The sequence below is a fragment of the Primulina huaijiensis genome, chromosome 4, assembly GCF_012295235.1.
Source record: "Primulina huaijiensis isolate GDHJ02 chromosome 4, ASM1229523v2, whole genome shotgun sequence".
In the NCBI taxonomy this organism is placed as follows: Eukaryota; Viridiplantae; Streptophyta; class Magnoliopsida; order Lamiales; family Gesneriaceae; genus Primulina; species Primulina huaijiensis.
In genome coordinates, this window is record NC_133309.1 from 12854530 (window position 1) to 12877438 (window position 22909).

Here is a 22909-nt window from a genome sequence, read left to right on the forward strand (position 1 = left end):
TGCATTAGGGTTTCTAGAAGCATTTCGCGCCTGAACGAGGAACGGAGACCAGAGAATTATAAGGAAATTTTTTTTATTACATGATTAATTTTTATTAATTATTATAAGGTGTTTTAAATGTATTTTTCAAAAAATGGGCTTTGTTGGGGATTTTTACCCGTATGATTTTATTTTTCAACGGTACGCAAATTTTATCGAATCGGAGGACTTTTTTAGGGTTCGGCTAATATTTTCAAAAACTTTCCAACACGAAATATTTTTCGGGAGTGTGTTTGAACATAATGAGCCTACTTTTAATCTTATTTGGCTTAAAACTCTTTTAATTCCTTTTTATTTAAAATTAGGTCCATTAGCTAAATTGTTATCTATATATTTAACACCTAATTATTCACCTAAGAATTCCACTAAACCTAATCACTCTCCGCTCAGCCGCCCACCCCCTCCACTCACAAACCTCCTCGTGAATTGCTGCTGCAAAGAATTCGGTGTCTCCATTTTTCCCTTCAAGCAAGAGCTTTTCCCTTTCGGCCGTCTGTTTCTCGATCTTTTGTTCAAAAATAATCACCAAAGAACGCATTGTATTATTCTTTACACATCATACACATTTTATAAGCTGTCGAATGTGTTCTTGCTTTAAAAGTCTCGATCAATCCTTGTACCAGAACCATTTTCGTTTTTGGTTGATGTTCTTGCATAACTCTTGACTTTTTCTGGTTTTTGTTGTGTAAGGGCAGATGTATACGTCATTAGGGAGCTGTTATCACCGAGGAGAATGATGTTAAGATGCTAGAGTCAAGGTTTGGTCGACAACTTCGAGGGGCCGATCGGTGTTTGTTGTATGAGGGGGCTCGGTATGGCAAGATCTAAGGTTTTGGGGGTGCTGCGATGCACGGGATCGAACCAAGCTGTGTTTCAGACCTTGTAGAGTCTAGTAAGATGTTAGGAATGAGCCATGGGTGTTTGGTCGAGGGAGAAGCTCGATCCTTGGAAGCATGGCGTGACTCGAGAGGTGAGGTGCTAGGTTCGGTCGGCTTCTGCACGTGGCTTGTGCAGCAGCTTAATATTTAGTTTTGGCTTAGTTTAGAAGGTTCATTAGGGTCCCAATGGTGTGCCTTAAAGGCTGGACAGGTGGGGGTAGAATGTGGACCGAAATGTTTAAGAGTTGGGGGCAATGTGTGGGGATATGAATATAAAAAAAAGGGGGCCGAGTATTTACCAGGAACATTAGGTGTTGGCCGAAATTTCATGGTTTTAAAGGACATAATTTAAGTAGTAAATGGTTTAGAATGACTTGTTTAAATTATGGTTCAAGTTGGGAGTTGATTCGGGTTAAAACTGGGACCCAAGTCCAAGATTTTAAACGAATCGATTAAGTTGTAAAATAGGCTCGAGTTTATGTCTAGGAATGCTTATAAATATGTTTTGGGATATTTTAAGGAGTTTGGTAAGCTTCGAATCAATTTTAGAGGTCCAGGGGAAAAACGGTAATTTTTGGGTTTCCAGGAGCAAAATGATCATTTTGCACCAGGGGTGAGATTTTGGTACTGGCAGCGCCCTGAGCACATTTTATCATGATTTAAATGTTTACGTATCACGTTTTTTATTTTTACAAAATTATGATAAATACGGTACATGCTTGGTTTTAAGGAAAAAATTACGTATATGCATGTTTTTATTAAGTAGTAAATATGATGATATTTTTGAAGAATAGGAACTGGTTGTGACTGACGATGTATATGTATACGATGACATGAGATATGATGAGCTAAGGCCAAGGCTCAGTAAATGGGTAATGCTGTCGTTGATGTCCCCATCGCCCGGTACCGTGGTTATACGTAGATGGATCCATCGATAGAGCTGATACGAAAGTCACAGCTAATGAACTGAATTCAATTAAATGAAAATGTATACGTATATGATGACATGAGATGACATCCTTTGACACGATATGCTTTTAAACGACACGTTTATGTTATGCTTTTAAGTTCATGAAAGATATGTTGAGTATGGTATTTTTCACTGCTGTGTCATGTATATGTACTTGTTATTCCTGGTACAGGTGTGTTGAGTATTTAGAATCACTAGGCGTGTATGATGCAGGTGAACTTGAGGATGAGGGGATTGGAGGCGCCGAACTCTGAGTAGGCAGACCTGGTGTGGTGACACGAACCGAGGACCGCATGTTTTTCCGCATTTTAATTCATGACTTTTTGAGAGGAGTTAAACATTTTCATACATTGATGATTTTACGATTTTACTCGTTTATGTTTACGTTTGACCGTGGATTATTTTGGTTATTTTAAACTGCGCTATTTTTATTGTCAAATAAATACGATTATTTTAAATGTTATTTTGAAAATGCGAGCTTTTAAAAAAAAAAATTCCGCACTTTTAAAATGAATAGATGTTACAAATTTTGAAGTGGGATTGCAAAGGACTATCAGGGGATTCAACGCCACTTGGGTGATAGTTGATCATCTAACGAAATCATCGCACTTTCTACCTATTGAGACGACAGTCACCATGACTCAGTGTGCAAAGCCGTACATCCGAGAGATAGTCCGACTACACAGAATTCCAGTGTTTATTGTTTCGGACAGAGATCTGTGAGCTATCGATGCCATGAGGGCAAGGAGAGTATGTTATCTATAAAGACGCTTCAAAGCTTGGTTTATGCGCAGTCCTGATGCAGAATGATCGAGTAATAGCATATGCGTCTAGACAGTTGAAGATTCATGAGAAGATTTACCCGACTCATGACCTCGAGATTGCAGCAGTATTTTTTGTGTTGAAGGTCAAGAGACACTACTTATATGGGGAGAAGTGCAAGATTTTCATTGATCATAAAAGCTTGAAGTACTTCTTCACCCAGGAAAAGTTGAATATAAGGCAGCGGAGATGGTTAGAGCTTGTGAAGGATTACGACTGTGATATTAGCTACCATCTGGGAAAGGCTAACGTGGTCGCAGACTTTTTGAGTAGAAAGACAGCAGTTATCGCTCAATTGACCGTTCAGAAACCATTGCAAACAGAGATTCAGGGATTCGTGCTTGCAATGTACGCCAGGAGCGAGGCTCCTAATATTTCTACTATGACAGTTCAGTAGACCCTGAGGGATAGAATCCATGAAGGTCAGTCTTCTGATGATAAATTACAGAAATGGAGACTGAAAGATGAATCGAAGGGTCAAAAGCTGAATTCGGAGGAGCATGGCATAGTTCGATATCGAGATCGACTTTAGGTTCCTAGTGGTGATTCACAGAGAGAAGTTGTTATGAAGGAAGCCCATAATACTATGTACTCCATTCATCCTGGAAGTACGAAGATGTATAAAGATTTGCAAACATAATATTGGTGGCCGGGCATGAAACGAGACATCTTGCGTTTTGTGTCCGAGTGTTTGACATGCCAGCGAGTTAAGGCAAAACACCAGAGGCCAGCCGAGAAGCTTAAGCCACTTCCTATTCCCGAGTGAAAATGTGAAAATATCACGATGGTTTTTGTTTTGGGATTGCCAAGGACTATCGGGAGATTCAACGCCATTTGGGTGATAGTTGATCGTCTTACATAATCATCGCACTTTCTACCTATTGAGACGACATTCACCATGACTCAATATGCAGATCCGTACATCCGAGAGATAGTCCGACTACACAAAATTCCAGTGTTTATTGTTTCGGACAGAGATCTGAGGTTCACATCATCCTTTTGGAAGAGTCTGCATTCAGCTATGGGGATGAAGTTGTTGTTCAGTACAGTATTTCATCATCAGACCGATGGTCAGTCTGAAAGGGTGCTTCAGATTCTGGATGACCTACCCTAAGCTTGTGTGATTGATTTTCAGGACAGCTGGGAACTGAAGTTACTTCTAGTGGAGTTCACCTATAACAATAATTACAAATCGTTTATAGGTATGGCTCCTTACGAAGCACTTTATGGGAGGAAATGTAGATCACCGATACATTGGGACGAGGTTGGTGAAAGAGGAGAATTAGGCCCGGACATAATCAAGCAGACAGCAGAACTAGTAGTCAAAATCCGAGATAGGATGAAGCTGCTCAAAGCCGCCATAAAAGCTATGCGGATAAGCGGCGTAGGGAGCTAGATTTTGCAGTATGTGACCACGTGTGTGAAAGTAGGACCTATGAAGGGTGTTAAGAGATTTTGCAGGAAAGGAAAACTCGGTCTGAGATTCATAAGACCATTTGAGGTTCTAGAGAAGATTAGAAAATTAGCTTATGGAGTGGGGTTGCCACCGATGTTGGCTGGAGTGCATAATGTGTTCCATATCTCGATACTGCGAAAGTACATGTCGAATCCTTCACATGTATTGAATTATGAACCTCTGCAGTTGACTCCGAATATGTCTTAGGAGGAAAGGCCTACGCAGATTCTTGATAGGCAAGAAAGAAAGCTCCAGAATAAGGTCATTCATATGGTCAAAGTCAAGTGGCTAAATCATTCGGAGGAGAAAGCTACTTGGAAAACTGAGACCGACATGAGGAGTCGCTATCCGGAGTTATTCGTTGAGTCTGAATTTCGAGGACGAAATTTCATTTAACAGAGGGAGGAATGTAAGGTCCAAAATGTGATAACGTAATTTAACTGCATTAAAAACTAGGAAAAATGGAAAATGCCTAATTAAATTATTTTAATTGCTTGATTAAATGTGTTAGATATTTTTATTTGTTAAAAATATGGTTTTATATTATAATGCATAAAACAGTGTTTTCAAGGGTTATTCGATGCGCGATCGAAGAACGGAGACCGGGGACTGGAAAGAGAAAATATTTTAATTTAAATGATTATTTTAATTATTTAATATATAGTATATTTAATTGGTAACTTTTGAAAATCGTATCTTTTGAGATGTTTTTATACGCCGAGCCGTATTTTAAACCGGTAATCGATTTTTAACGAAAACAAGGACTTTTTGGAGGCTCGGTTAATATTTTCTAAAATTTTCCTAAACGAGATATTTTTCCAACATTATAATGGGCCTATTATACTGAGATTATCGAGCTCAATTGTCTACCTTATTATTAATATCAAAAGATTGAGTTTCCAAACCCTAAAACACTTCAAAACTCACGCACACCGCTACTAGAATCCTAGGGTTTTCTCTCCCTACCACACACGCACACACACACATCCCTAAGGCGTTCTTCATGTGGGTTTTTGAAAGAAAAAAGCAGTAAGGTCTTCCCCGTCTCTCCGCCAACATTCCTTCGCGTCTAGAATTGTTTATTGGTGCGTAAATCACGCAAAAGCACGTCTTATTTCTTATTTTCTCATCATTCATACCATATTATGTGTGATTATATGTTCTTGCATGAAAAATCTCAAAGCATCATGGTATTTTCGTTTTTAAGGGTTATACATGGAAAACATTATTTTTCTTGCATGATTCTTGATGGTTTTTGTTAAAGAGAAGGGGCTGGCAGGTTAGGATGTTAGGGGCTCGATTTACAATGGGTTTGAGGACTCATAGATGCACGGTTAAGGGCTGAAAAGGAAGGGCAAGAGCTGCACGATTTTTGGGTTCAGCAAAGGCTAGGGCACGGTTTTGGGGAGAATCCAAGAAGGGGGCCGCGTGAGGTGCTTTCCTGGCGAGGGGCTGGGCTCGTTAGGGTCCTAGCATCGAGCCATGGTGATCCACACACGGCTGGAGAGGCTAGGAAGGGTAGGCGCACGGCTAGGCCACAACCTAGCCGTGGCCATGCGCAAGACGGACGAACCATGCACGTCCTCTTGCATGGCTCACTAGGGCTGGTCCAGTTGGGTCCTAAGGGCTTTGTTCTAGGTCCTAATGTGGTTGGTTAGAGTCTGGTCTCGTTGGTTTGGGTCTAGGATCGAAGGAGCTTGGGATTTGTTGGGCTAGGGTTTGGTTCAAAAGGTGAAGAAAAATTCAGTAGTTTCCTAGGCGATTCCAAGGGTTCTAAATGGATTGAATTGAGTTGAAAAAATGTTGGTTAGAGGTTATTAAGCTATGGCAAAGTTTGGTTAAGATTTGTGTTGATTCGGATTAAAACCTAGACTTCAATTCAAGTTTTAAAACGAATTATGAATTTAGTCAAGAGGCTTAAATTTACATATAAGAAATCTTTATGGGTGTGTTTTAAGGTGTAATGGTAATTTTGGATGGATTCGGATCAAAGTTTAAGGTCCATGGGGTAAAATGGGAAAAATAGGGTTTCAAGGACAAAACGATCATTTTGCACCAGAAAAATGTTAAGAGCCCTGGAAGTGTCCTAAATAATGTAATAAATGTTAAAATGTTCATTTTGAAAGATTATGGAATTTTAGGATGGAAAATTTTAAATGCTAAAAGGTGTGTTGTATGCTTGGTTTAAAAGAAAGTGATATCTATGCATGTATTTTTATAAAGTGATGGAAATGTTGAAATTGTTTTGAATGAAGTGACTTAATTGTGAGGGTAAGGAAATGGGGATTCGTGAGTGACTAAGCCCTAGTGGAATCCGTTTACGGGACTAATCCCCGTGGGAACCCAATATTGAATTTCCACAAGCCAAGACCCATTAACGTAAAAGTGGTTGCTGGTGTCCCCGCCAACTATAGGCCAAGGCACATATTGGAAAAGTGGATCATGTTGCCCCGNGTGTGTGTGTGTGTTTATGATGAAAAGAAAACTATATGATAAAAGAAAATGTTTAAATTTATGCATATTAATGAAAAACTATTTTTATTAAAAGTATTTTCGCTGTTGCATGTGGATATATACGTATTACTTGTTATTATGGTTAAGACATGCTGAGTTAATAGACTCACTAAGAGTGAATGATACAGGTGAGGATTTTACTTTTGAGACGGGAGAGTTGGATGACTGAACTGGCTGGACGGATGGTGCACTAACCTGAGAACTTTTGCTAGTTTTTCCGCAAAGTTATGTTTTTTCATTACTTTAAAAATTTTGATGACTTTTGGAAGTGAGTGGCTTTTGAGAAGATTGATGATAAAAACACACTAGTAATATCAGTTGATGATAGTCGTTGAATCTGGAGCTCATCACATAAAAACTCCGAAATTAAATATCCTTGGTCAATTATGAAATGAATGACCACTTGAGAAGTATTGTAAGTGAAGACACATACAAGTTAGGAAAACCAAATATTGGTAGACTGAAGATAGTAGTCAAATCTGAAGAATACATACACGTTGAAAAACCAATTTTTACATAGCGAGATAATTGTTGAATATGAGACATTATAGTTTCAGTAACTAAACTTTACATTAATTTTGAAGTTAGAAACTACAAAAATTAATATTTCTTATTGATACTACAAAAAAATAATTATATTATAATATTTATTATAAATAACACTCCACATAAATTATGCGTCTATGAACTTATAGTTAAATATCTTTGTGCTAGAAACGACAAATAAAAACTAATGACTCTCCAACTTTTCGTCTGATTTTTAGCTATTAAAAATCATGCAGGACAAATAAAACAAAAGGTACGTTCAAGCAATCCCAACATCGATTTCAAACAATCACTGCCAAAAAACACAGATATAATTTCCCATTTTTGTGATGCGACTTTCGTGAATAGGAGGAATTAGTAAACCTGACCGATAAAATTAGAAGTTGGAAAGCAAATGTTGGGGGATGAAACCGAATTCCACCCAATCAAAAGCTGCAAAAATCAAAAGGCAGCATCCAAAATATAGAATCCGACACACCGACTTTTTTGCTGCAAATCCATTTACATAGCTTCCAATTTCATGATTGCCGTCTCGATCGTGACTACATTGCTAACATGTTAATCTTGCTCCTGCAAATCCGGAGATCAAAAGGTTTCTTCATTAGAGAACTAACACAACATCAAGAAGAAAACATAGACAGAAAACGCATTTCGAGCAACTAATAATATGTTGCATATTTCAGATGAATCTTTGCTGAGTTTGAGTAAAATGTTGATCGTGTTCTTGAAAAGTTTTACCGAGCAGTAAATTTAACAGAGCAGATTATGTCCAAGCAAATTACTGAGTTCAACCTTATTGGTATTGTCCAAGCAAACATCCAACGTATCGGCATTTTACCGTAGAAGAATTTGTCATTCCAGCAGCCCTTCACAGGCCTAGCAGTTCTAGTTCTTTGCATTTAGCTCTACAAAAAACTTTCCAATCGATAAATGAATAGAAGATTATGTATGTTGAAAATCATCATTAGCTTTATGTAGAGTTTAAATAAAAATTTAACTCAAACAGCTACACTCGAAATCTTATTGAGACAACTGCAGTTTCAAATAAACCCATGTACAGCAGACCAGAATTGACTTGCTTGGTTGCTTGATCTGGACTCTGGACCATGAGGATGTTGGGTCTCGATTTCTCGTGCCCAAAACGCAGCGGAAGTTTTAAAAATTTTAGATCTTGATATTCAAGATATTTTTGAGCACTCGTATGGTTTTAATAATTAAACATACATAAGATATTTAGTAATATACCTTTAGTGAAATTTCACTTGGCTCCAACTACTCCGGTATTAACGGATGTAGCTTTTGTTGTAGATCCCTACGAACTTTCATCAAATCTCCTTCTTTAATCTTCGAATCAGGTCCACGACCGAATTACTTGTTCCTCTACTAATTTGCACTAGAAAATTAGAAGATGTTTTGCGTAGAGATAGAACACTAAAAACCGACACAATTCTCAAACTATGAGTGACCGAATTTTTCTTGCAATGAAAAGGGATTTTTCGAGAGCTTCAATTATGGTTCTTTGGGAAGAGCCGAAAATTTTCTTTTTCATTCCCTTGCAAAATCCCGAATGAATGCTATGCCATTAGAATAAAGAATTCTAATTATTTCTTTAATCCATCATTTACTTAATTGTAATGTCTGATATTTTTATCACTGTAATTTGAGATTGATTAATTTATAACTTGATCGGATGATAGACGGACCACTTCGAGGAAGGAATGGGCATGACATAAGTTGAGTAGGGTGTGAGACCCGAAGGTCTCGCGCATATGCGCGACGAGATAGCGCGCATATGCTCGAGCTGTGCGAGAAGCTTTTTGTGCGCGGACAGAACTTTGCGTGCTCATGCGCGGCTTGAGGGCGCGCATATGCGCGAGGAGGCGCATTGCCATATACCGGGTCCAGAGAATGTGGCGCATATGCGCCACGAGTTGGCGCGCATATGCGCGGGGTATTCGGTAGCCAAATGTGAATTTCAGAGAATATCGCGCACATGCGCGGATGAAGGGCAGGCTCGCGCCGAGACATAATGTCTCCCGCATATGCGCCGAGGAAGGTCGCGCATATGCGCGAGACGTGTTGAGCAAAAATGAAGCCACTTGCCCTGATCATGCAATGCTATATATATCAACAACCTTAGTCCTTTAGAAATGAGAAGGGAAAGGAAAAGAATCGAGAAAAGGAACGAGAGAAGTTATAGAAAATCCTTACGCCGTTATATTTCGATCCGCCCGTTAGATTTTGAATTCGACTTCAGTACTGTGTTCCTATCGACGCAGGCTCCAACTGGACGTAAGTTTTGTTACGTTTTGATATGTTTTGAAATTATGCTATTGTCAGAATTGAATAGGATTCATATATGATGTTCTTGACATGCTAGACATCATAGAATCGAAGTCAGATTAAGAAACAGATTGATTTCGGATTTATTAAGATTTTTCAGATTATATTGAGTGGTATTGGACAGATTTGGATTATGCTTGGATTACAGATTGTATTGGATATTGATTATAGATTGTAGCTTTTATCTATTGATGTTGTATTAACGGGGATATCGAGATTGTCCCGTTATGCCGTTGATTTTGAGTTAAATCCAGATTGATCAGATTGGTATTGATTTGAACAGTATATTGATATGGAATTAATTGATATTGTCCATTGCCAGATCGTGTATTGGCAGACTTTGAATTCCAGACGGGAACGTCGTCAGAACTGCAACAAAAGAAAGGTACAAGTCAATGTGGTATTGGGAGATCGACACAAGTNGAGTTTCTTCTATTACTGTTGGTCGATATAGGAATACCAACATCTGGAAACCGGGATCCCTAGACTAGGATTGAGTCTAGTCTGAGTCGTGGAGTCACGAGTATGATTGATAGTTTGATATTAATTATGTTTCATATTTTGATATATATCTGATATTTGCTTCATGCTTTATATTAATTATATGATTGCATGTTTCGTTGATTTATACTGGGATTTATTCTCGTCGGAGTTATCCGGCTGTTGTCGTGTTTGTATGTGTGCATGACAACAGGTGGGACAGGTTCAGGGTCGAGGAAATGAAGAGAGAGATCGTGATTAGAGTGGAGACTACGGACTTGATCTGAGATAGGGTTGAACACTTGATATTTAGTAGTTGAACCTTAGTTTGTAAATGATTGTATATAGTACAAGACTTGTACTTTACTTTTATACTGATATGTATAGTAGAGTGATTCCATTACGTTCCGCAATTGATATTATATTTATAAAAAAAAAAATTTAGACCCTGTTTATTATAATTGATTAATTAGTCCCAATGACGATTAAGAACATGATTAGCGTCCGGGTCCCCACATTAATAATCTAATTAATTAAGTAAACTATAGATTCCAAAATCCATGCCCTTTTTGAATGCATGGCGTGTGTAATAAGAATAATAAAATCTTATTTTAATACTAATCTTCCTTTTACTTAATTAATCTAATTAATTAAGTTAATGAAAGATTCTTATTGCATTTTATTCATGGTCAATCTCGAATCAATACAAAATTTTTGAGAATATTATGCATCAATATTTTTTTGCTTTGTGTGCAAGTTTTTAAAATTATAGTATCATAAATATTTTCATATTACATAAATAAATACCATATATTTTATAAAAACTTAATGAGCTATATTTTAACTCAATTAAAATATACTTTATTAAAGCTCATTTGAACTTTAATAAATTAGCATGATGTGTTTATATGATTACAAGCCCATGATCCATGCTCCCATTATATTAATATCATCATAATCCCGATCGACGATCCAACATCATCGATGTGACAATTTCAACTTATTTGTTATTATGATGCACACTTTAATTTCGAGATCATCAATGTCTAAATGAGGCAGGTGTACTCCTTCGACTGTCTTAACAAGTCATGATCTCCAAATTTCTATAAGCTTTTATAAACTTTATTTATAAACTAATCGATTGATCATATCAACTTATTTCTTATAAATTCAACTCATTGAATTTATTATCTCAACGGGAACAAGTAAACTAGTGCTTGTGTAACCCTCAATGATTTAGGGATACAGCTAGCCGTGGGTTCACAACTCTTTGTGATTCAAGACATAATCCTTTATTCGGGCTTACTCTAATTTGTTCCATTCTATGTATCAACCATTGATCATGAGAATGTTAGAAATCATATTTCTGATTAAACCTATCGAATCATGGTAAGAGCGTCCAATAGCATCGCCCCATGATTCCCTAGGTATCACTGATAGTGCCTGCAAGAACCAGTCGATTATGATTAAAGTATAGTACGGTCCTTTCATCTCATATATTACGATCGAATCTGCAACCATTGGTTCGTCGAGGATTGCATAATAATTCGATAATTATGTGACGCATCTTTGATAATAAATAGTGGCATCGTATGTACAACCGGAGAACTCCTTCTCTAATGTACATCTCATACTATGGCCAGAGATTCCATGAACTATTATTTCATCAGATCACATAAGTTATCCACACCCGTAGATGAATGGTGAATTCCCGACTACAATGCACTGGCTCCTACATGTGTCGCAACTGTACCCCATCTCGCCACCTGATGACCCTCCTGGAGTCGGTAAACGAGTCAAAGCACAGCCCTACCATATAGAGCCTCAGTGTTGTCCAGGGTCGTAAGAACTGATGGTGTACAATCATAACTACGGACTTATCCTCTCGATTCTAGTCTCAAGCGCAAGCGACCTTTATCCATGTTTTAGGCGGCAGAATCGACTAGGAACGAATTTAGATTATACAGTGTTTACAAATGAGTTTCAACATCGAATTACGATTCATTTGTATTAAAGTATAATCAAGGACTTTATTTATGCTGATTGCATGGGTATACAGATAAAGCAAAATGAAAACATGAAAAGTTAAATTATATTAAAATAAAGATTGTTTATTTCACTTGAGTCAATAAATTCTTTAATCAAAAGTTGACTTGCAGGACATCTACTCTAACAGAGGAGAACGAAGGCAAGAGTAGATAAACAAATAAAGAATGTGGATAAATAAAACCCGCTAAGGAGTACACGGTGACCCGGATCTTCTATGATCCAACCATGGTCCCAAAAAAGCAAAACTAAACAAAAATCTTCAGAAACTAATAAATTGCATAAAATCATTAAATTAATCAAACTTCAGATTGTTGAGTGCTGGTTTTTTAAACACGTTTTTTCCCTTTCCCCACGCTTTCTTTTATTGTTGACTTTTCTAGAATAAATAGGCTTCGTGACTAATCTCTTGTATGTATGAGATTTAGAATCTTCAATACAGAAAATTGCTTTCTCCATATATTTTGACATGGTATTAGAGTAAGGAGATTCAGATCCGAGCTCTCGATCTTTTGGATTGTGAATTTTTTGTATCACACTTGATCAACCAATTTTATCTTCGAGGATTTCTTAGCTCGCAACTTCGATTCCAGGACCTAATTTCAATGATCCTGTGTTCATTCATCCCTCAGATACTCAAGGTATGAATTTCGTCAATGATCAGTTTGTAGGAACTGAAAATTATGGCATTTGGAGAAGAGCTATGTTGATAGTGTTGCAAGCTAAGAATAAGAACGGTACTTATAAGAAACCTGAAGCTGGTAGGGCAACAATATTGCAACGGGAGATATGTAATGCTCTTGTCTTGTCGTGGATATTGAATACTGTTTCTAGAGAAATTTTCGGTGGAATTGTTTATTCGACTGAAGGCAATCTGAAGGGAACAATTTGATAAGGTCAATGGTTCTCACATTTTTTCCTTGCATTGGGACATAGGACGATTGATCCGAGGATAAAGCACTATTTCTGCATATTATTGCAAGCTTAAACAACTTTGGGATGAGTTTGCTTCCTTAGTGATTTTGCCATCATGCGAGTGTGCTGCAGCTAAAAGATATGTCGAACATGATCAACAACATCGATTGCTCCAATTTTTGATGGGGTTGAACGAAAGTTATGTTGCTATACGGAGTCAGATTATGATGATGTCGCCTCTACCTACAATAGGGCAACCTTTCTCAATTTTTTCTCAAGAGGAATCTCATCATTCATTGTCTGGTATTGAGCATCCACCAACTGTGTTTTATTCAAATCAGAGTAGGCCGAATGACCAACGAAAGGATATCATGAAGTGTGAGTATGGTAATTGGCATGGACACTCGAAAGAGAATTGCTATAAGATTGTTGGTTATCCGCTGTGGCATCGTTTCTTCCGAGGACAAAATAAAGGTGGTGGTAATAAACGCTTTGGGCAAGGTTATTGTAGAGGACATAAGAATGTTGTTGATGTGCATTTGGTTGAGAATGTTGAAGCTCAACCTTTGCACACTTCTGGTCCTATTCCTAACACAGCTCCTAGTACCGCTCTTGTGTTTACTTCGGCACAGTATGCAGAAATCCTGAAGCTTTTGGGCAATAACAACCTTCAAACAAGTGCTGAACCCGTGGTGAATATGACAATTGGCAGGTAATTTGAATACATTTCATGTTTCCAAGCCACCTTGTAATTGGATTGTTGATAGTGGTGCTAATGAACACATGGTTGGGGATCTGAATTTGCTGCAAAATCCTATGTCCATGTTGGATTCCAATAGTTCAGTGAATTTGCCTAATGGTAGTACTACCCTCATTAGTCGCTAGGTTCAGTGGCTTTATCTTCCACAATTACTCTTTATAATATTCTCCACATTCTAGATTTTCAAATCAATCTATTGTCAATATCTAAATTTCCAACTCTAATAATTGTTTTGTTATATTCTACCCTCATTTTCGCCTCTTTCAGGACCTCAAAATTGGGAAGATTGTAGGGATTGTCAAAGAAAAAAATGGACTTTATTACCTTGAAGCTCCTCATTCTTTGAAGATCCTGTGTCAGCCTCTAAATAGCTTACGTTCACCTTTTTTCTCAGTGTAATACTTTATTGTTGCAAAAAAAGAATCCTACTTGTGCTCCTGCAAAAGAATCTTTGTGGCATAAGCGACTAAGTCATATGTCTGAATCAAGAATGTGTTTGCTATCTTTCTTGCCCAATAATTTCTCTCTCTTACATTGCTCTGTTTGTCCACAGTCTAAGCAAGCAAGATTGAAGTTTCCTTTGCACAGTGACACTAAATCTTTACACTCTTTTCATTTACTTCATATGGATATTTGGAGGCAAATCAATACCCCAACTTTGAATGGGGAGAGAGATTTTCTGTCCATTGTGGATGATTTTTCTCGTGGCACATGAGTGTATCTTATGCACTCCGAATTAGATGTGCTTCACATTCGTAAGGCATTCTTTCGTCTTGTTCAAACTCAATTTTCTAACAAGGTCCAGATTATTAGGACATATAATGCCTTGGAATGCAAACATAGGCATATTCTTGATATTGCTCGTGCATTGCGTTTCCAATCTTCTCTTCCTCTTCATTATTGGGGAGACTGTGTGTTGACTGCCACATATCATATTAACAAATCTCCTAGTTCCATTTTGCACAATAAAACTCCTTATGAATTGCTCATGGGTACTTCCCCCTCATATACTCATTTGCGTGTGTTTCGTTGTTTGTGCTATGATGCTTCATTGCCAATGGGACATAAGTTGTCTCCCCGAGCCACTCCTTGTGTATTCCTTGGATATTCCACTACCCAAAAGTGATTCAAGGTTTTGAATCTCCATACCAAGAAATTGTTTCGTCTCTAGAGACGTGGTATTTCATGAAGATACTTCTCTTTTTGCTAATATTTGTTCTAGTCCTCCAGATTTTCCTTCTCATTCGTCTTTAGTTGACAAAGTTTTTGATACCTCTTCCATTCATTATCTTCTAACTTCTAATGTCACTTATCATCCTCCGCGTTCTTCTCGCTCCACCATCCCACCTATTTGGACAACATATTATGCTTGTCCCACCTTGTCTAACCACTGTTTGTACCCCATTTCTGATTTTCTCAATTATTCTCATTTTTCTCCTTCCTGTCAAAGTTTCCTTGCATCTATTTCTTTTGTTAAGGAACCACAGTACTATCACGAGGCAATAGCTGATTCTAGATGGAAAGATGCAATGGCTTTAGAAATTGCAGCCCTTGAATCCAACCATACTTGGGATGTAATTGATCTTCCTAAGGAGACTGTCTAGATTGGTTGTCGATGGGTTTTTAAGGTGAAATATCATTCCGATGGTTTGGTAGATAAATTTAAAGCCCGGTTAGTTGCTAAAGGATATACGCAACAACCCGGTATTGATTTCCATGATACTTTCTCACCCACCGCCAAAATTGTTACCAGTAGAAGCTTGTTAAGTTTGGTTGCGGCTCATGGTTGGCTATTGTACCAAATGGATGTTACCAATGCCTTTCTTCAAGGGGATTTGGATGAGGAAATATATATGTCCCTTTCGCATAAATATTGCGTCGAGGGGGAGCGTAAGGTGTGTAAACTCCGCAAGTGTCTATATGGGATTAAACAAGCCTGTAGACAATGAAACAACAAGTTTGCTAGTAAAATGGTGGTTGCTGGTTACACTCAATCTGAGCATGACCATTCGTTGTTTGTTCGGCGCCATGGAGCATTTGTTACTTTGTTGATTGTGTATGTAGATGACATTGTAATCACAGGAAATAATGATGAAGATATTAATTCCTTAAAAGCATTTTTACATTCGAATATTCAGTTGAAAGATCTTGTTTATTGAAGTACTTCCTCGGGATTGAAGTGGCAAGGTCAGCAGAGGGACTTTACTTGTGCCAAAGGAAGTATGCATTGGAACTTATAGCAGATTTTGGAATGGCAGGAGCTAAGCCTTGTGAAACTCCGATAGAGCAGAACCTTAAACTCACCAGCCATTAATTTGATGCAATAGGATGTAAGAACAAATCTACCACATCTAAGGATGCTTTGTTGGAAGATGCGAGCTCATATAAGCGTTTGGCTGGAAGATTGATATAACTAACCATTCCACGAAGAAATATATATTATGTAGTGCAAAATCTTAGTCAATTTATGCATGCTCCAAAGAAATCCCATATGGATGCTGCCATTCGAGTGGTGAGATATCTTAAGGGTCTCCAGGTCTTGGTATTATATTTCCAGAAGCAAACGATTTAAAGATCTCAACATATCGTGATTCGGATTGGGCTAGTTGTCCGATGAGTAGGCGATCTCTAACTGGTTACTGTATCAAAGTTGGAAACTCCTTGATATCATTGCGGACCTAGAAACAGAGCACAATCTCAAGGTCCTCAGCAGAAGCTGATTACAGAGCCATGGCAAACACTAGCTGTGAGATTGTTTGGATTCTTGGTATTTACAAAGACATGGACTCCAGTACCATTGCAATGTGACAATGAGGCAGTGATGCATATAGCAGCAAATCACAAGTATCATGAACGAACCAAACACATAGAAATCAATTGTCACTTAGTTCATGAGAAAATCAAGAACAGAGTTATTTCGACTAGCTATGTTCCAACGAACTAGCAGTTGGCAAATGCCTTTACCGAAAGTTTGAACAAAAACCAACATGCGTATCTCATTTCCAAGCTTGGTGTTCGAAATCTAACAAGGCTTGAGGGGGAGTGTTGAGTGCTGGTTTTCGGAAACACGTTTTTTCCCTCACCCACACTTTCTTTTATTGTTGACTTTTCTAGTATAAATAGGCTTTGTGACTATTCTCTTGTATTTGTGAGATTTAGGATCTCAATACAGAAAATTGCTTTCTCCATATATTTTGACACAGATGGTAGGAGGAAAGCATACTAAGCCTCGTAGGCGTAAATATAACTTCAAATGATGATTCACGCATCAAAGAAGCATGCTTGATAAGATTATTTAAGACATCCTCGCATGAAGATCACAAAAAAAACATGGTAAATTCAAGAGTAAATAACCTCGCTAATAAGTTATGGATCACTTGAAGTTCTCTTTGAAGAAAAGTCATCACGGAGGTATCTCCAATATCTAACAAAAAAAAATCTTTAGAAACTAATAAATTGCATAAAAGCATTAAATTTATCAAACTTCAGATGGTAAGAGGAAAGCATATTAAGCCTTGTAGGCATAAATATAACTTCACATGATGATTCACACATCGAAGAAGCATGCTTGATAAGATTATTGAAGACATCCTCGCATGTATGTGGATCACAAAAAGGACATGGAAAATTCAAGAGTAAATAACCTCGCGAATAAGTTATGGATCACTTAAAGTTCCCTTTGAAGAAAAGTGATCACGGAGGTATCTCCAGTATCTAACCAGCTCTTTATCACATGGTCTCACACGTTCCCACTTTCCCGTACAGAATATTGCATATGCATCAGCTGCGTATCTGACCAGTTAGAAAATACAGTATTAAATTGTGTTTTTGGCAAAGAAGATCATATAATTTATATCCATCACTAAATTAAATCGAACTTACTTGCCCACGCCCGTGAGATCAGTTACATGAGTCCAGCTCTCTTCCAGATATTCCCTTGACAATCGCTGAATTGCCACAGACCTCTTCCTTTGTAAGCCTAAAGTTCTTATAACATTTTCGATGTCCCCTGCTGGAATCTCTGTAGCTCTCTTGGCATTTGGACAGAGATTGAAAAAATCCGATAGAATTTTCTTAAGCTACAACACAGTTCACTGTAATCAGTGCGGTCATGATAAAATATTCCACAAACATGATTAATTCGGTCAGAAATTAATAAAAATGTAACTCACAGTTGATTGCCGCATAATATATAGCTTCATTTAAAGAAAAATTATTCAATATGACAATATTTTTTATGTAGGAAATTATCACCATGAATCTCAGTTTGGTTCAGCGTAAATTGTTAGAAAATGGACATGAATTAACAGTCTTTCTGTATGGCGTAAGGACAAATATTCACAATCTCAACTTCCTACTTGTCATGTGTACTGAAACTAAGTTGGTTTTGGTGCACCATCTCATCTTATATATGATCTTGCAGTCTAACAGTAAATTATAACACAAATATAAATATTGCACTATGAATGCTCCTGGTACAAAAAACACCAGATATGGGTGCGTGTGTTTTTCCAGTAAACTTAACATTGGTAAAACATTACAGCTCAAATGAATTAATCAAGGTAGCTAAAATGATGATAAAAAGATAACATAAGAACTAACCTGCAGGCCACCACTCTTGTTCAAAAGCATGCATATGACCAAAACCCTCCAAGGATCAGAGGCATGATCATGTTGGATAAGTTTTTGTTTCAGCAGTGGAGGCTTCCAAGTGATATCTTGAGTTATTCTTCTATATGCCTCGTCTCTCTTCTCGGCTTTAGTAAGAGAAGGGCTTGATTTCTTTCTTTTTGGCTTTTGACCTTCGGTTTTCACCTTGCCCAAATGCACATCCTCTTGCTCGGAGCTGGAAAAATAGGGAGAAACTTTTCTTACAGAGACACATTCCTTCTTTTGTACCTGTTTAATCAAATCAGCCTTAGCTTCCTTCACAAAATAAGGAGAAACTACTCTACCCTTGTCCCAAATACCCTTTCCGCCATTACTTAACTTCATTTTACCCTCAGCACCCAAATTACACTTGTTAACATTCTTTCCGCTAGTATTACACTGCAAAGGACAAGATTTGGTCCCACCAGTATAAGCAAACTGTGAAAAGAAATCATCCAACCAAGCCTCATGCATTGCCTTGTCCACAGCACTTGCACGGTGTTCGACACTGAATGAATCCAGAAACCCAGGCTCCAGCTCCACTCTCTTCCTAAGTCCAACGCTAGTATATTCTTTAGCACTAGTATCTTCAACTTTTCTCTTCATCTTTCCCTTAGTCTTAACACAAACTGGAAACCCATTTCCCGATTCTTGTGTGCCAAAATAAGGCGAAACAACAATTTCTGATTCTTTTGTCATTGGATTTTCTCGGTTTTTCCTCAACTTTTTCTTCTTCTTATTCTCAAATAAGCTGGGGTCAGGGCCATCAGTACAGATTTCAGAAAAATGAGTATTAACTTCATCCTTTCTCTTCTTTTCTCGCTTAGATTTAACACAAACTGGAAACCCACTTCCCAGATCTTCTTCCTTCAGACATTTCGGGGTAAAATCATGGGAAACGACAACGTCTGATTTCTCCTTCATCAGGTGCTCTCTCCTTTTCCTCTTCTTTTTCTCAAATAAACAAGGTCCAGCATCATCGGTATAGGAATCAGAACAATGGGTATTGTTACTCATCTTTTCTCGCTTAGCTTTAACACGAACTCCGGAATCTTCCTTCTTCAGGCATTTCGGGACAAAATAGGGGGAAACAACAACAATATGTGATTTCTCCTCCGTTGTATGCTCTCCATTTTTCCTTGGGTCAGGGTGATCAGTATAGATTTCAGGAAAATGGATATTTTCTCTTTTTTCCTTCCTTTTCCTCTTCTTAAATAAACAAGGGTTGGGGTCATCAGTACAAATTTCGGAGAAAAGGGTTTTTTCTCTATTTTTCTTTTCAGATAAAGAAGGATTGAGAGCATCAGAAACACGGGTATTTTCTATTTCTGTTCTCTTTTTTGTCTTCTTCTTCTCAGACAAACCATGTTCTGTGCCACCAACTTCACCATTGTTCTTAAGCAAATCATAAACAATAGGGACTTCGGATTCATCCATAGCCTTCTTCTAATCTTTAAACCGAACTTCTGCTTCAAAACCACTGCTAGGGCTACGCTTCCAAAGCCTTCAATGGCGGCAATTTGTAAAATATCATGTTTAAGATGAGAAAAAATAATGAAGGCAAAAACTTGTTAAAAACTAAAAATAAAAATAAAAATAAAAAATAACGAAGCAAAAACGTAAATTTGTTTGGGGAAATTTGTAATCGGTCCTTTTCTCACGCTTAACTTTCTACTTGCTCCTTATCCATCTAAATCTTTTTTTTAACTCACCAAATTTTTTAAAATTTTCAAAAATATCCTTAATTTTTATTATTTTGGTACGTGACATTGTTATACTTATCGAGTCTGTTCTTAAAGACATATAGCCCCAAAACATACAATTTCGNTATATATAATGGCTAATCATGCTTCAGTATAATAAATTGAACAGTTTATCTTTTTGACAAGAGTGTCGTCGGGTTATATCCACCGAGTTTTACAGACTGCTCCTCACAGCCCAACCACACAATTGCAACCGATGGTTTCTGGCGCAAATTCACTTAGCACAACCATGTTTCGTGTCTTACCCAAGGGTGTATAGTAAAGTTCTAACGCCCTGAAAATTTGACGGTCTACGTGAACCACATGCATTAAAATTACCAAATTCTTTATTTATTTTATTAAATTGTTTTAATGCATTAAATGCATGCTTATTTCATGAAGTTGTGTTTTAATTCTTGGTTTATTAAAGTTCATGCATTAGAGCCTTAAGTTGAATTTCGCGCTCGAACGAGGAACGAAGACCGGAGATAATCAGGAAAAATGTTTTTATTAAATAATTATTTTTAATTATTTAATATATGGTGTATTTAAGTATGATTTTTGGAAATGAGCCTTGGTTGGGTATTTTTACTCGTCGGGTTATAATTTTAGCCTGTACACAAATTTTAACGATTCAGAGAACTTTTGAAGGGTTCGGGCAATATTTTCTAAAACGTACCTAAAAGAATTATTTTCCGAGAGTGTCAGTGGACTTGATGGGTTTATTTTAAAGCCTAATGAGCCCAAAACCATTTTAACTCCTCTAATTATTACTATTGGCCCATTAGTGCATAATTATATTATCCAAAACCCTACTTTGTGAAGCCCTAAACCTCCCCTTCAGCAGTAGCCGTCCCTCCCTCACTTCAGGACCATCACATTTCGAAGATAACAGCAGCCCCTCCAAGCTCTTCTATAAGGTCCACGAATTTAATTCACGTAACCTGAATGCATACAATCTAGGATTTAATTTAAATGGTGTGTTTATTTATTTTTATGCATTTAATGCATAATTATTGCATGATAAGATTTATTTCACAATTATTTCAAGAGTTCATTCTAAATGCATTTCGTGCTCGTTCGAGGAACGGAGACCGGGGAATTTTCAGGAAATTTATTTTTATTACATGATTAATTTTTTATTAATTAATATGAGGTGTTTTAAATGTATTTTTCAAGAAATGAGCTTTGTTGAGTATTTTTAATCGTCAGAGCATATTTTTCTTCGATATGTAAATTTTATCGAAACAGAGGAATTTTTGAGGGTTCGGGCAATATTTTCAAAAATTTACATAAACGAAATATTTTTCGGGTCTGTATTTGGACTTCATGGGCCCAATTGTAAGCTTAATGGGCTCCAAACCCATTTTTTACCCTATAATTTTTATGCTAGGCCCATTAACCATTTATTTAAGCTTAAACCTATCACCTAACTAACCTTAAACCTAATCAAACTCTATCAGCCGCCCACCCCCTCCACTCATCAGCCTCCTCGTGAGTTTCAGTAGCAAGAAAATTCGGTTCCTCCATTTCCTTCAAGCTAGAGCTTTCCCCCACGCCTCGGACGTGTATTCTTCTATCTTCTGTTCACAAAAACATCAAGGCACACATGTTCTTCCCTTGAGCATCATACACGCTGTTAATATGTGTAAAGTTTGTGTAAAAACACATAAAACTTTCGATCTATGCATATGTGTTTCTCGGTGAAGGTTTCTGCATGAATTATTGCGTTTTTGTTGATGATCACTCATGTTTCTTCATGTGTCGTGCAAGGGGTGGTTGGCTGCTGTTGCTAAGGGGCCGAGACATGTCTTGGGATAAAGGAAATAGTGCTGGACTCGAGACTTGAGGTGGATTGTTTTGGATCATGAGTGGTGTCCATAGGATGGCTCGGTTTGGGGGATATCGCGTTAAAAGTTTGGAGCTGGCGGTGCAAGGGGCAATCCAAGGATTAAACCAGGTCGTGGGAGGTCTGAGTCATGGCTGAGGATGGCTCGAATGCTGCTGGAGCCACCCCTGAAGCCAATCGAACGTGGTCTAGGAGGGTTGGCCGCGGGTTGTAGTTCTTGGAGGCGAGCGAGTGATTGCGATTTCCAGCGTGCATGGGGATGGGTCCGTGGGTATGATAGGTCCCTTAGGGTCTTGATACCCCAGGGATGAGCCCATCAAGATCCGGTCCATATTCAGGGCCCACAGGTGAAGGGCCCATGAGAAGCCCATGTATTCTCCTATAAATACCAGGTTTGATGGTACGGTTAATTATTCACTGTATTGTTTTCAGCAGCACCCTTAGCTGCTCCCCCATATATCCTCAGTCTCTGACTTGAGCGTCGGTGGGGCTACGCCAGGACACCCTCCTGGCCCCCTTCTAACGGTCTTATTTGTGATTTCAGGCTCAGGACAAGACAAGACATGAACAACCGCGTCTTGAGACGAGACAGGAACAACCTCGTCAAGAGACAAGAACCGAGCAGCCCCTTCACGAGACAAGGGTCGAGCAAACCCGTCCCAATGAGAACGTGGGGAACTTAACCCTAGAGCAGTTGGGCCAATTTATCACCCGGACAGTGGATGAGGCCATGAAAAGAAATCAAGAGTCTGTGTTTGTAGAGGAGCAGGCCGCCCGTCAGGAACGTGAGGAAAATGTTGAAATCCACCAGAGCAGGGTGGAGGAGACGCAACCCCTCCCAACTGGGGAGATTAGTGAGATGGGGGAGATGTGGAAGGAGATACGGAGGTTGAGGGAGC

General features: G+C 38.1%; 2 protein-coding genes and 1 long non-coding RNA gene across 5 annotated transcripts; 2 read left to right on the forward strand and 1 right to left on the reverse strand.

Annotated features, from left to right (window-relative positions):
* Positions 1–4144: 4144 nt before the first annotated feature.
* On the forward strand, positions 4145–4561 carry LOC140974902 (uncharacterized). Its single transcript, XM_073438391.1, has 2 exons — positions 4145–4279; positions 4373–4561. The coding sequence occupies exons 1-2, from the start codon at positions 4145–4147 to the stop codon at positions 4559–4561; spliced, it is 324 nt and encodes a 107-aa protein (XP_073294492.1).
* A 2918-nt stretch (positions 4562–7479) lies between these two features.
* LOC140975315 (uncharacterized) lies at positions 7480–19980 on the reverse strand. 3 transcript variants are annotated; one of them, XM_073438977.1, is made up of 4 exons: positions 18372–19980; positions 17652–17848; positions 17414–17561; positions 7480–7795 (listed from the first exon to the last, which is right to left on the reverse strand). In XM_073438977.1, the coding sequence occupies exons 1-3, from the start codon at positions 19854–19856 to the stop codon at positions 17426–17428; spliced, it is 1818 nt and encodes a 605-aa protein (XP_073295078.1). In that variant the 5' UTR covers positions 19857–19980; the 3' UTR covers positions 7480–7795; positions 17414–17425. The 3 variants fall into 3 exon arrangements, with proteins under 3 accessions (XP_073295078.1, XP_073295075.1, XP_073295077.1); XM_073438974.1 differs by having other exon boundaries at positions 7481–7788; XM_073438976.1 differs by lacking the exon at positions 7480–7795 and adding an exon at positions 17124–17193.
* On the forward strand, positions 8023–13695 carry LOC140975316 (uncharacterized). Its single transcript, XR_012174950.1, has 2 exons — positions 8023–8339; positions 12230–13695. It is a non-coding gene; the product is annotated as an uncharacterized lncRNA (long non-coding RNA).
* Positions 19981–22909: the final 2929 nt, after the last annotated feature.